The following is a 13252-nucleotide window of genomic DNA, read 5'->3' as shown; positions in this document are numbered from 1 at the left end:
GAGGTAGTCTGTCTTGTTTTGTTCAGTTTGTCTGCTGCAGAGACAATACGCATCTATCCCATAGAGCCATCAATATCTTGGGGCTGCACCTTTAAATTTCCTGCCCCAGATATATCCAGCCATGCGTTTGGGCCTAAAAATGTGTGGTAGCGAATACATCCCGTTACAGTTTATTCATCCTTGCTATATCTTCTTCTAGGATTCTTTAAATCAGATTTGCTTCTCTGATCACCTCCAAGCATGCCAGAGAAAGAAAGAGCGGAAAAAAAAAATGCTTTTTCTAACTCATTCCGTTATGTCCGTGCTCTAATATGTATAAACTGATTCTGCAATCAATGTTGCTCACAGGTGGGGATACTTCTCTCAGCAGGTGCAATCTCAACAGGATAAAAGTGGACCCTCCGAGGCTTCCTCCACATATCTATATGCGACTCTCCTTGTCAATATGTGTTTATCGCCATAATTTTTAGAACCATGCGACTTTTCCAGCGTGTTGTTTCACATGTGTAATTGTCATATGCGATTTTTGGGATAGTCTGTGATGTATTAATCAGTTTTATCTTGCGGGGATAATAATGTGTCAACCCAGCGGATCTACCACTGTCTTAGGACATTGCCTTCTAGGTTCCTGACTCAAAATAAATCAAGCAGCTTTCGATATAGGCATATGTGAAAAAACTGCAGTCCTGTTTATGGTTTATCCGGCCATGCAAAAAAAAACTTCCCTTTAGGACACTTGAGGTTCAACTCTACTCAGCGGGAACACCCAGCCACATTAGTGCACACCTTACATCAAACGCTTTAACCATCTATGTATGCAAGACTCCCCTTACCAGCTTAAGCTGTCTCCATTTTCACATTGATTGCTTTCCCCTATATACATATATATTACTCTGCCGAGACATTGTGATGTTAATGAAGTTACCGTCCTTTTCTCTGCTGTATCTCCTGCTAGAAACATCCCCGGATACCTCCGAAGTCCTGATGCTTAGACGAGGGAATCAGCTGTGCGGGGGAACGAGGGGGGGGCCATCCGGAGAGCTGTGAGGGTCAGGTAGTGTTCTGTTCCAAGGGCTGTGGAATACTGCTACACCGCTCCGAGCTACTGCCCCGTGGGCTCCCGCATGGCTGGGCTGGGGTCTCTCACCTCCCCGCTCCAAGCCATGTCCTGCTTCTTGTTCGTCGGTGCGGTGTGCTGTAGCGCTGGCGGCCCCTCCCCTCGGGCGGACGTTACGCCCTCTCGTCACTCATCCGCCCCAGCTGCCTTCGCCCCTTCCTGTGGATGGATGAGTACCTCTTGTGCAGGGACCACTTGCATTTGTTTTAAGAACATTTATTTATAGTCACTTGTTTTAGGATCTTTAACAGTATAGTTAGGAAAAGGGAGTGTAAAGTATTTGCATTGCTGAAATACCATTTTGAAATTCAAAATACTGCATCATTTATAATTCTTGTTTGGCCCGCTTTTCTTTTTCTTTTACATTTTAGTGACTGTTAATTATATTGCATGTGCACATTGCAATGTGATGACCTAGTTTTTACTTTGATTTTTACATGGTGCAGCCATAAAATAAGCAATATGTCAGTGTCTTATACAAATTATTTACTGGCTTACCCACAGGGATCTAGCTTCATCCGTTGCATCAAGCCGAATTTAAAAATGACAAGTCATCAGTTTGAAGGAGCACAAATTTTGTCCCAGCTTCAGTGTTCAGGTAATGTTGTTGTCATTTTTATTACCTTGAGTTTCATAAAAAAAATGCAAATTACAATGTATTTCTGCTTTCATCTAATGCCCAGTTGGACCCTAAGAGAGAAAAGGCAAATATTCAGGTTGGGTTAGATGAGCACCATAATAAGTTTTACTTGTTGTTTGCACAATACCAATATTTCCATAAAGTCGAAGAGAAGAACAAATGTTGGTGAGACTTTTAGAGTAGATGATTTCTCATAGAAACAACATTATACACCCATCTGCTAAAATCCAATCCTTCATTCACACGTAACCATTAGGCAAACAATGGCTATTGCTAAAGTATCACTGTTGGCCTCATCATTAAAATGAAAACAAAAAGATATACATGACATACAAAACATATAATTCCACTGGATATATCTCTTAAAAAAAACCCCATCCAAAGCATCATAATATACCAAAAACCACTGGGGGGGGGGGGGGTAAAAACATTCCTTCTGGTGCCCCCAAGTTTATGACTGTAGCTATGACATGCAAAGATTTGATGATCATAGAAACACATTGTGGTCAAGTTCTTTATCTCAAGGCGTTCCACTTTATTCTTCCTCGGGAAAGGGGTATTCTAACACAAAAAGTAAGAAGACAAAATAAAACCTATCATAAAGCCAACTAGATCAATAATGGGCAGGGTTTATGATCATGTTACCAGGATCACATGATCGGAAAGCGATTGAGTATTTTCTGTTAGCCGCATTCACACCAATTCACGCAAATATGCAGCTGCTTGGCGCCAAAGTCCACCCACCAAGAGGCTGCATATTTGCGTGTGGTTGGTGCCAATGGGTTAAATTAAACAGTGTCTGCTTTTTTTCCTGATTAGAACCCTTGTTAGGTTTTTTGTTGTTGCTGTTTTTGTCTGTTGGAGAATTTTCCCATTATTTCCTTTTCCAGTGTCTGAAGGGAGATATGCCGTCATTTCCTGTTTCAGTAACCAGAGTGGAAGTGATAGCATCTCCCATATGGGAAAATAGACAGCAAAACTTGTTGTGTCTAAATTTCCCTTGCCTCTGAAGCCCAATCCATGTTTGGATCGCACTGCCTTTTGTAACCCCATTTTTGCCAACAAATGCATGTTTGAGTTTGCAGTACTTCCCCATTGCCTTGAATCTGAATTACTTCATGTCTGGTCACCGTCACCATGGGCATGAAGCTTTGCAGCATATAAACACTCCTGGCTGCTACCTGGAGCTTAAGGGGAGGGGGCGGGGTGGCAGTTGACAGGTTGCAAAAACGGGACTTAGTCGCAAATCTAAAACACAGTCTTGCTGTACAAAAATAGATTTGAATGTGCCCACAATAAAAAAAAAAAAAAAAGGTTGGCGTTTATTAGCTGAGAAACTGTCATTTGGAAAAACATTAGAGGCAATCTACTTACAGTTGTTTGTATAATATAAGCAATTTTTGTTGTCTGTGTAGCATTACAATTACACAGGACCATACATTAAAGTGTTACTAAACCCACAACCGTAAAATCAGTCTGTATGTGCAGTAAAGCATGCTTGTTATACTCACTGTGGAACCTAAGGGGTTAATTCTCCACATTGTGTAAAAAGGCTGTTTCATTCTGTCTTCTCTGATCCTTCCCTTCCACTGTCTTACAATCTATCTCCTGATAAGACAGAGCCTTTAGAGTGACTCTGCACATGCTCATTTTGATGTGTATTGCTAGAGAGTATTTTATTTTCTTGGGAGGGTGCATGTGATCTGCACTGTCCAGACAAGAGTGTCAGGGGTCCTGCAGCCTCACAAGAGTAGAATGAAAACTCCTCCTACAAGTTTTAACAGGCACTAATAAAAGTCACAAGACTGCTATATACTGCTGATGAGAAAAGGTATTTAGCAGGCTTGAGATGTAAGAATTTGGCATGTAACCACTTTGAAAATGTGTTAATTTTTAGTGTCTGTGTCTATGGACTTAAGGATGGTGTAGATTGGCAGCCTTAGTTGCAGCCTTCTTCCATTTTGAAATCAGTTTAGGATGTTTCAAAAATAATTCAGAATTCATTGTGGATGCATTTGACCTGCAGTTACCTCCTTCTGACCTGCATTTTTACCGCCTTCCAAATTGGACAAACCTACTTCAAGCTCCTTTTGCATTACTGTTGACTTGCCTGAGTCAAATAATTTTTGGGCATGAGCTAATGCTTATTGATTCCGCCTGTGTCAAAAGCCCTGTACACGCAGTCGGACATTCCGACAAAAAAATCCATCGGATTTTTTCAGATGGATTTTTGTGCCAAACTTGTCTTGCATACAAATGGTCGGACAAAGTTGTTGGAAAATCTGAGCATTTCCGACGGAAAAAGTCTGAGCCCACACACAATCAGATTTTCCGATAGCATAATCCGGTGGGACCTTTTCCATCGGAAAATCTGACTGTGTGTACAGGACATCAGTCTAGATGAGATTTAAACTGTTATATTGTATTGTATTTTATTGTATTTTGTGCTACTTTATAATCTCATATGCTCTGTAGAGCAAGCATGTAAAATGTACAAGTAACCTCCAAATTACTTTCTTGTTCACATGTAGTCATTGCTCAGTTTTTTCACTCCCTAAAAATACACTGTACTTTTCCCTTTAAAAAGGCTTAGTAAAGTCAGTAACATTGACCAGAACTCAGAAGCCTTGTAAGTAATGTGAAGACACGCAGAAATCCAGATTTGTTGTTGAATTATTTATGTCTACACTCAGATCGCAAGTTCAGCTGCAGTAAAAATAAAATGTAACAACTTTATACGATGGGAGGATAATATAACATGTGTGTATATGTGTGTTTGTATATATATGTGTGTGTGTGTATATATGTGTGTATGTGTATGTGTGTGTATGTATGTATATATATATATATATATATATATATATAAAGATTTGGCTGCTCAATGACCAGGCAATTTTTTGCGATACGGCACTGCCTCTCTTTACCTGACAATTGTGCTGTCGTGCGACGCTGTGCCCAAACAAAATTGACATCCTTTTTTTCTCACAAACAGAGATTTCTTTTGGTGGTATTTGATCACCTCTGAAGTTTTTTTTTTTTTTTGTGCTATAAACAAAAGAGGAGCAACAATTTTGAAAAAAACACAATTTTAACTTTTACTTTTTGCTATAATAAATATCCCAATTTTTTTTTCAAAAAAACTATTTTTTTCCTCAGTTTAGGCCAATATGTATTCTTATACAAAATCGCAATAAGCAAATATAGATTGGTTTGCAAAATATAGCGTCTACAAAATAGGAGATAGATTTATGGCGTTTTTATTATTATTATTATTTTTTTACTAGTAATGTGATTTTTATCGGGACTGTGATATTGCAGCAGACAAATTGGACACTTTTGACACATTTTTGGGACCATTGACAATTATACAGTGATCGGTGCTATAAAAATGCACTGATTACTGTTTAAATGTCACTGGCAGGGAAGGGGTTAACACTAAGGGGCGATCAAGGGATTAACTGTGTTCCCTGGGTGTGTTCTAACTGTAGGGAGGATGGGAATGACTAGGGGAAGAGAGATCGGTGTTCATACGTAGTATGAACACACAATCTGTCTCCTCTCCCCTGAAAGAACTGGGATTTGTGTATTTACACACACAGATCCAGGTTCTCACTGTGTTACGTGCAATCGCGGGTGCTAGAACTCATCGGGCCCTCCGGGCACTCACATTGGCTCCGGGCACACGTGCATGTCCCTAATGGCCAAAAGGCTGCAAGGTAACGTTGTTTCGCCTAGCCGTGCCATTCTGCTGCAGTAAAACTGTGCGGCTGGTCGGGAAGCAGTTTAAAACAGCTTGTGTATCTTATTAATTAGTAAAACCATTACTTTGTGTGATAAAGTATTAAAGGCAGGTATAGATAAATATGATTTAATGATACGTCCATGTTTAATTTACTGTTTTTTTTTCTACTTTAAGGAAAAAATATTTTTCCTAAGCAGAGCTTGTTGGCCTTGCATCCTGTGTATATATGGACTGTATGTCATGGCTCAGTGTCATATTCCCTCTATAGGATTTTTTTCAGTTTAGTTAAGCTGTAGATGAGAGGATGACATCAAAAAAAATATTATTTGAGCCCCAGGCAATTTATTTGCACGCCGTTCACCTGCATTTGAATGAGAGCCTTGTAGAAAAGTAATTTCCGTTGATTTTCACAATTTTAAGCTTACCAGGAGTATTCGTTTAGTGTTCTGAGCATATTTACTCATTAGCCTCTGTGACTCGCTATTATAAAAGTCACATTTTGTGAGCTTTAGCTTATTATTTTTCTTACTGCTGTGATCAAGGAGACCATTCTTAATCCCTGGACATTGCTGGTTCCTTTTCAGTCTGATCTTTAATCAAGTTACAAAGGAAAACAAAATAGTTCTTAGACTTTTTATTAAATTATTTAGATTTCTTTTTTTAGCCTTGTTTTGTATTTTCTGGCATAGCCTTTATTTGTTTTACTTTTATGGAATGGGGAAAATGTTAGAGGAACTCCACTCCCCCACCCTTTTCTACTGAGTTATTCATACACAAAAAAATACACACGTGGCGATGCTCTGTAGGGATCTGATCCTCCACTTCTTTACACTTAGTCATCTTCTCTGTTGTCATTGGGTGTAGGCTGTATCTTGCAGGTACAGCCAGCTACCAGCTGCAGAAATAAGGACGAGACAGTGGTCCCCCTTGTTATGCACCATGATGCGTTTGCAGTAAAGTATCTGGAGGCTTCTTGGGTTGCATAATATAGGTATCCCAGATGGCTGTGGGATACTGCTTTCACTATTCTCACCTAGTCCATGCGCCGGCCCCTAATCTACATGCTGAACGCATGGATTACAATGGGTTTTTTTTGTTGAGGCTCAAATTGGCTTCAAAAATGTGTGGGCACGGGGCGCAGGGCACTTTTTTTTTTTTTTTTTTTAAACTTCATAAACTACCAATAAAAAAAATCTGCACTGTTTAGAGCTTATCATTGTTTCTGTGTGTTGGGTACTGGGGTATTGCTGAAAGTACTAAGTCAAGGGTTGGGAGTGCAGTTCAGAAGTCTTGACCTTGTCTGCATATTTTGGCTTGAGATGTAGCTAATCTCTGCAGGGGTTGCATCAAAAGAAGTAATGTTGGTTACTTCTTGCCAGAACTCTTAGCCCTTGTACACACGGTCGGAGAATCCGTCGGAATGTGTCCTATCGGACCGTGTCGTCGGATAATCCGACTGTGTGTGGTATGCATCGGATTGATTCCGTCGGAATATCCGTCGGACCCAATTTTCCAACATGTTGGAAATATTTCCCGACCAACTGGGCCGATCGGACATACTCCGATCATGTGTAGAGAATTTTGATCGGACCAAGTGCCACGCATGCTCAGATCAAATTCCTACATCAAAGCTATTGGCTACTAGCCTGAATGTAGTCCCATCGTAACGAAATTACGTCATCACATTCTGAAAGATCAGATTTTTTCGCCAACTTTGTCCGACCGTGTGTATGCAACAGTTTCTGACAAAATCCGACGGGCAAAGTCCGACGGATTTGGTTGTGGAAATCCCCAACCGTGTGTACAGGGGCTTATAGGATCTGAGACTTTAAGGGAACTTTGTTTGGAACTTCATGGTCTGCTAATAACCAGTTTATGCTATTTATAACTCATCATTGTTTCTGCATGTTAGCTGTGAAGTTCAGAAGTCTTGACATTGTCTGCAAACTTCATTTTTGAAATGTAGCTACACAAATCACTTTATGGATACTTTCATTTATAATCGGGGACTCCCAATAAAGTGGTCACTAAAGAAATCCATTAAAGTTTGTCCCCACATTGATTCATCCATATAGCTCCCTAAACGTGTACTACATTTAAGGACTTCCCGTTTAACCACTTACAGACCGGACCATTTTGCTGGCTTAAGACCAGACCACTTTTTGCGATTCGGCACTGGGTCGTTTTAACTGACAATTGCGCGGTCGTGCGAAGTGGCTCCCAAACAGAATTGACGTCCTTTTTTTCCCACAAATGGAGCTTTCTTTTGGTATTATTTGATCACCCCTGCGTTTTTTATTTTTTGCGCTATAAACAAAAATAGAGCGCTTTAGATCGCATTATTTTTTACTTTTTGTTATAATAAATATCCCTCAAAAATATATAAAAAAAAAATTTCCCTCAATTTAGGCCGATGCATATTCTTCTACATACTTTTGGTAAAAGAAAATCGCAATAAGCGATTATTGATTGGTTTGCGCAAAAGTTATAGCGTTTACAAAATAGGGGATAGTTTTATGGCATTTTTATTAATATTTTTTTTTTTTACTAGTAATGGCAGCGATCAGCAATTTTTATTGTGACTGCGACATTAGGGCGGACACATCGGACATTTTTGAGACATTTTTGGGACCATTGTCATTTATACAGCAATCACTGCTATACAAATGCAGTGATTCCTGTGTAAATGACACTGGTAGTGAAGGGGTTAACCAGTGGGTGGCAGTGTAGGGGTTAAGTGTTCCTAGGGGCGAGTTACTGTGGGGGGCTGGGCTTTGTTATAGGGAACACTGATCTCTGCTCCAATCACATGGAGCAGAGATCAGCATCACTTGTTGCTAGGCAGAACGGGGGGGGGGTGCTGTTTACAATGGCATCTCCTCGTTCAGCCGCCCCATGAGACGATCGCGGGTATGCCCGCGGCGATCGAGTCTGCGGGACCCGCGACCGGACCCGCGGGGGTCCTGACCGGCACGCGAGCGCGCCTCCGCCGGCGCGTTCGCGATGGCAGGGTGGCATTTAAAATTGGACATCCCTTTACGCCAATATGCCTACCCGTGCCATTCTGCCGACGTATATCGGTGTGCGCCTGTCGGGAAGTGGTTAAAATACATCAGACTGGTCCATTGTACCTGTATGAATAAAATGTGTTTGTATCCATTTGAATGTGCTGCTGCATCTGTATGTAATTATTTTGGGATGCTGTTTTTTTTTTTTTTTTTTTTTTTTTTTTTTTGCATTGTCCTGTGAGTAGGTGAGGAAGATTAGAGGAAATCAAAGCACTTTTTCAGTGGAATTCAAAAATTGGGTTAAAGGAGCCCTGTTGCCTCATAAAAAATAATTGCTATGGAAAATTAATCTTTTAATGGTATCTGTTCTTGTGATATCGCTGGTTGAACATTCTTTAGAATTTTCACTCTATGGTTTCTCCTTCCTCCTTCTATGTCACAGTAGTGATGTAGGGGCCTGCAGAAGGAACGACTGAGTTTAGCAGGGAATCTGGCATCCAAAATACCCTGAAGTGTGTTGAAGATTGTTTGGTCAGTGGTGTCTCATAAATACAGGGGAGATTAGTAGCACAAGTCAGTACTCCAGCATTCGCAAAGTGGGTCCTAAAAGACAATAGGGAGGTCTTAAAAAGAGACAGTAGAGTGTCAACTCCATTTTACAAAAAGTACTGGGGCCTAATAGGTGCATTTACAAAGAGGTCTTACCAAGATACAGTAACTCATGACAAGGCCAAATATATCATTTTGCCACAGGTTTCCCCAGAGGTGGCAGCAGAATAGAGCAAAGGGCACAAATCTAAATACACTATTATCATTGATCATGATCACCCACCAAGAATACAGTGGTCCAATCTGCTTAAAACTGTCATGAGGAGTGGCTCGTTTCTTAGAATGTGTGTAGATAATGAGTCTACATATTTATCTAAAGACAAAATCAAATGCATAGAGCATCATGCTCGGGACACAAGACTAATGCTTCCTAGGATATAGAAGACTATCACTGGTTATAAGCAAAGTAGAAACAATACATTGCACTCCAAACTGGGACTACATTGCTTTAAATACTGCATATTTTCTGTACAATTTCTTAGGTTAAACTAGTTTGACTTGCAGTAATGCCCTCATGATTTAAAAAAAAAAATTAGGATAATATTCTAGTTGACAATACAAATGCCAGAATGCTAATTAACTATGAACACATACTGGGATATTTTAATGATCTAACCTGTATTAGTCTTGGGACTGATCTAGTGAATTTTCTTTACCCTCCAGGAATGGTATCTGTCCTGGATCTCATGCAGGGAGGCTTCCCATCTCGAGCTTCATTCCATGAACTTTATAACATGTACAAAAAGTATATGCCTGCCAAGCTATCTCGTCTGGACCCCAGACTTTTCTGCAAGGTATCTCTTCTACTGAACAGTAATTTTAATTGTACCAAAAATCCTTTTCATGCTGTGCAAAATCATCTTGTTAAACTGCTCATGTTTTAATAATTTATTGTGCGCTTTGAAGCTTATTTTAAGGGGGTATAAATTCAAGCCTATTAATGTGTTTCTTTTATGTTACAGGCTCTGTTCAAAGCCTTGGGCTTAAATGAAAATGATTACAAATTTGGGTTAACTAAGGTGTTTTTCAGGCCTGGCAAGGTAAGTGTCTTCTCTTTTTTCAATATTAAATGTGACGAGTCCAGGAATTCGAAATAATAAGATGATTTATGCAGTTTGTGACTTTAACCTTTTCTTTTATGTGCAAATATTTCTCCTTTTACCCTTGAATTTCAAAATAGGTTTGTGAATGAATATAATTATTAGTTGGTCTTAAGGTGCATTGATATTGTATGCTCTACAGCTGTCATTTTGTATCTTTACATGAAAAGCAAGGAACACAGGATTTAGTGTTGCATTATGCACAAATTGCTTAACTTGATCCAGAAGGACTGAGTTAAATCAGAGAAGTGTATAGATATAAGATAAACAATAAAAGCATTTCTTATTAGTCACTCATTTTTAGAGTGCTGATTAATACCCTCAGAGTCCTCTTATAACCTAGGACAGGATTTCTCAACGCGCACCAACAGGTCATGTTTCCAGGCTTTCCATTAGTTTGCACATGTGATTTGATCAGTTTCACTGCCTTAGTAATTACCACATCTGTTTTTATCTGAGGGAAATCCTGAAAACATGATCTGTTGGGGAGCGCCTTGAGGACCGGGGGTTGAGAAACACTGACCTAGGAGTTCCTGGCAAGCACACCGATGTCATCAATTATAGCTTCTCAAGACCATTATGTGTAATGGGCCTCCTTTGATTACACCGATTCCCTCTTTGCCCTGAAATCACATTATTAAACTGTAGAGAAGGTCTTTTCGTCCCAGCTTTAAAAAACGTTGAAACCAGTGTGGTCCATTCTGCCATTTTACTACTGTTAATGCAGGTTTTGTTCTTTATTCCTCTTTTTATATTTATTGATCTTATTCTTGTAATCTTTTTTTGTTCTTTAAATTCTTTAGAAAATATATGTATGTTTTTTTGTTTGTTTTTTGAAAAGACACAACAAATTAGAATATGCCTGTCTTTAGGGAATCTTGTTTGTTGGTCTGATTCAGAGTAGTCGAGACAGGCACTAGGGCACTTTGACAACAGTCCTTTGATGCTTGTGTGTACATTTACTGTTAATAGCAAGTCTGCAGCATTTGTCAGATGAACAGAATCAAGAATGTTATCAGGTATATAATTTTGTCTCGGCTACAAGTCTGGGATCAGTTTATTGAAGCAGTCCAGGCAACAGTGATGAACAGTGACTTGAAGCATTAGAAATCTTACAAATCTTCTGCAATCAACACTTCTGATTGTTAAGATTATCTGTTACATTTGTGCTTTTGTTGTTTATACTACATGTGACATTCAGGTGCCAAATAAATTAAAAGCCTTACTATTATCGCAAGCCTTCTGAAACACATAGGCGCTAAAAATACTAGTCTACAGGTCATACCATTTTGTTTCTGGTTGGTAAATATACTTAATCATCTGTTGAAAAGTCCATGGCTAGGCCAGAGATAGGTCCGCTGCTATTGGTGTAGCGACCCCACTTGCCTCCCTGCTGAGTCAGAGCTAAAGCGAGGCAATCAGTAAAACCGATGCTCCCAGCTGATTGCTTAGTTCTAGCTTTGACCCAATTGAGAGGCATATCAGATCAATGCTCTTTTCTGCCCAGCCACAGACATTGCAACGAGTGCTTGAGATTTTTTACCATTATTAACCAACTACCATATATATATATATATATATATGCAATATATTTATTGCAAGTATTTCTGGTCCCTTATGACATGTTCCAGCATATCTATCTTCTTTAATTATGGTTAATATTTTTTCGCTGAACTTGATATGTTTTCTTTGCACTGATATTATGCTGCACTTTATGTTCTAGTTTGCCGAGTTTGATCAGATTATGAAGTCTGATCCAGATCATTTAGCTGAACTGATAAGACGTGTCAATCATTGGCTTATCTGCAGTCGCTGGAAGAAGGTCCAGTGGTGTGCACTTTCAGTCATAAAATGTAAGTGGGTTATGGTTTGTTGAAACATAAAATGTGCATGCATAAAATTATTTTATTTTGTATTTGCAATCATGCAGACTTTTATTATGATCCTTTAAAAAATGATTTGTATTCTTACCCTGGATGAATTGTATTTTAAGTCCTGAACTGACTTTCTTTAGTTTTTTTGCATATCAATACATAACAGTGTGTGTGTACTATAAATTCACATAAAAATACCTTTGCTATTGGTGAGGCTTTAAAGTATAATGACAAAACAAACAAACTGACATGGGTTATAACTCTCTCTTACTCTATCCAAAATGAAAAAAAAAACTTTTGCCTTTAGTTCTACTTTAATAACGTTGTTATAGTACATGTGATGCCTGTCACAGTTGCACATGAAGGTAATGTTAGGCACCTGTGGTGACCTAATATTGTCATCTGATGAGTCTGATGTTGGGTAGATTGGGTGACAATCCTCATTTTTATGGTTGTAGTAGACATCAATAGGTTACTAAACTTGATGGATGACTCAGGTGAACTGTATTGCATGTCTCAGCTGACAGCTATTTTCCCATAAAAACAAGCCAGATCTGGACATGAATGGAAATAAACATACATTGTCAGGTAATCCAAATGTGCATGTTTATAGAAGCATATGTCAGATTGCTATCCATAGACCACTTATCCCGTGTCATCAGGTTTCTTATACACATCTTATAAAGTTTGTAAAAAGAGACTTTATCATAAACAACACATTTGATAGTGTGCTGTGCAAACAATCTCCTTGAGGTAATAAATGCAGGCCATTTTAAAGCTAAGTGCTGCGACTAAACATCTGCATTCGGAAGATGAGCAGCACAAGGTGAGCAGCTCTTCTGCTGTAGAAAATCAAAGCCCTTGAACACCTTGTTTGTTTATCATAGTACAGGAGGTATTCAAAGAGGGCCACTCAGCTATAATTCCCAGTTCTCACCTTGTACTTGTCTGACATTTTAAAACTAAAGCACCGTGTATAGTTCATTCTGTTCTCTTCTTTACAGTTTTGAGAATGCAAATTCTTAAACCAGTAGAAAAACAACAAACTATACTTTTAATTGTTTCATTTTCATTATTATTCCTGTAGTTATATCATACTGTTAGATTAGGCCTCGGCAGTACCCCTATAGTGACATCTTGAGATATTGTTAATTTGAAACCT

General features: G+C 39.0%; 1 protein-coding gene across 7 annotated transcripts in view; it reads left to right on the top strand.

The window, feature by feature from the left end:
• The window catches only part of MYO6 (myosin VI), a 416768-nt gene that overhangs the window by 294347 nt on the left and 109169 nt on the right, over positions 1–13252 (top strand). For all 7 annotated transcript variants that reach the window (XM_077487353.1, XM_077487359.1, XM_077487358.1 and 4 more), the window contains 4 exons: positions 1622–1715; positions 9780–9910; positions 10079–10156; positions 11940–12069. In XM_077487353.1, the coding sequence (XP_077343479.1) occupies positions 1622–1715; positions 9780–9910; positions 10079–10156; positions 11940–12069 (433 nt within the window). The remainder of the gene's footprint in view (positions 1–1621; positions 1716–9779; positions 9911–10078; positions 10157–11939; positions 12070–13252) is intronic.

This window comes from Lithobates pipiens, unplaced genomic scaffold (genome assembly GCF_037356315.1).
Source record: "Lithobates pipiens isolate NorthernLeopardFrog02 unplaced genomic scaffold, aLitPip1_a1.2 Scaffold_18, whole genome shotgun sequence".
Lineage (NCBI taxonomy): Eukaryota > Metazoa > Chordata > Amphibia > Anura > Ranidae > Lithobates > Lithobates pipiens.
The sequence above is the reverse complement of the archived record's forward strand: the minus strand, read 5'-3'. Positions and strand labels throughout refer to the sequence as shown.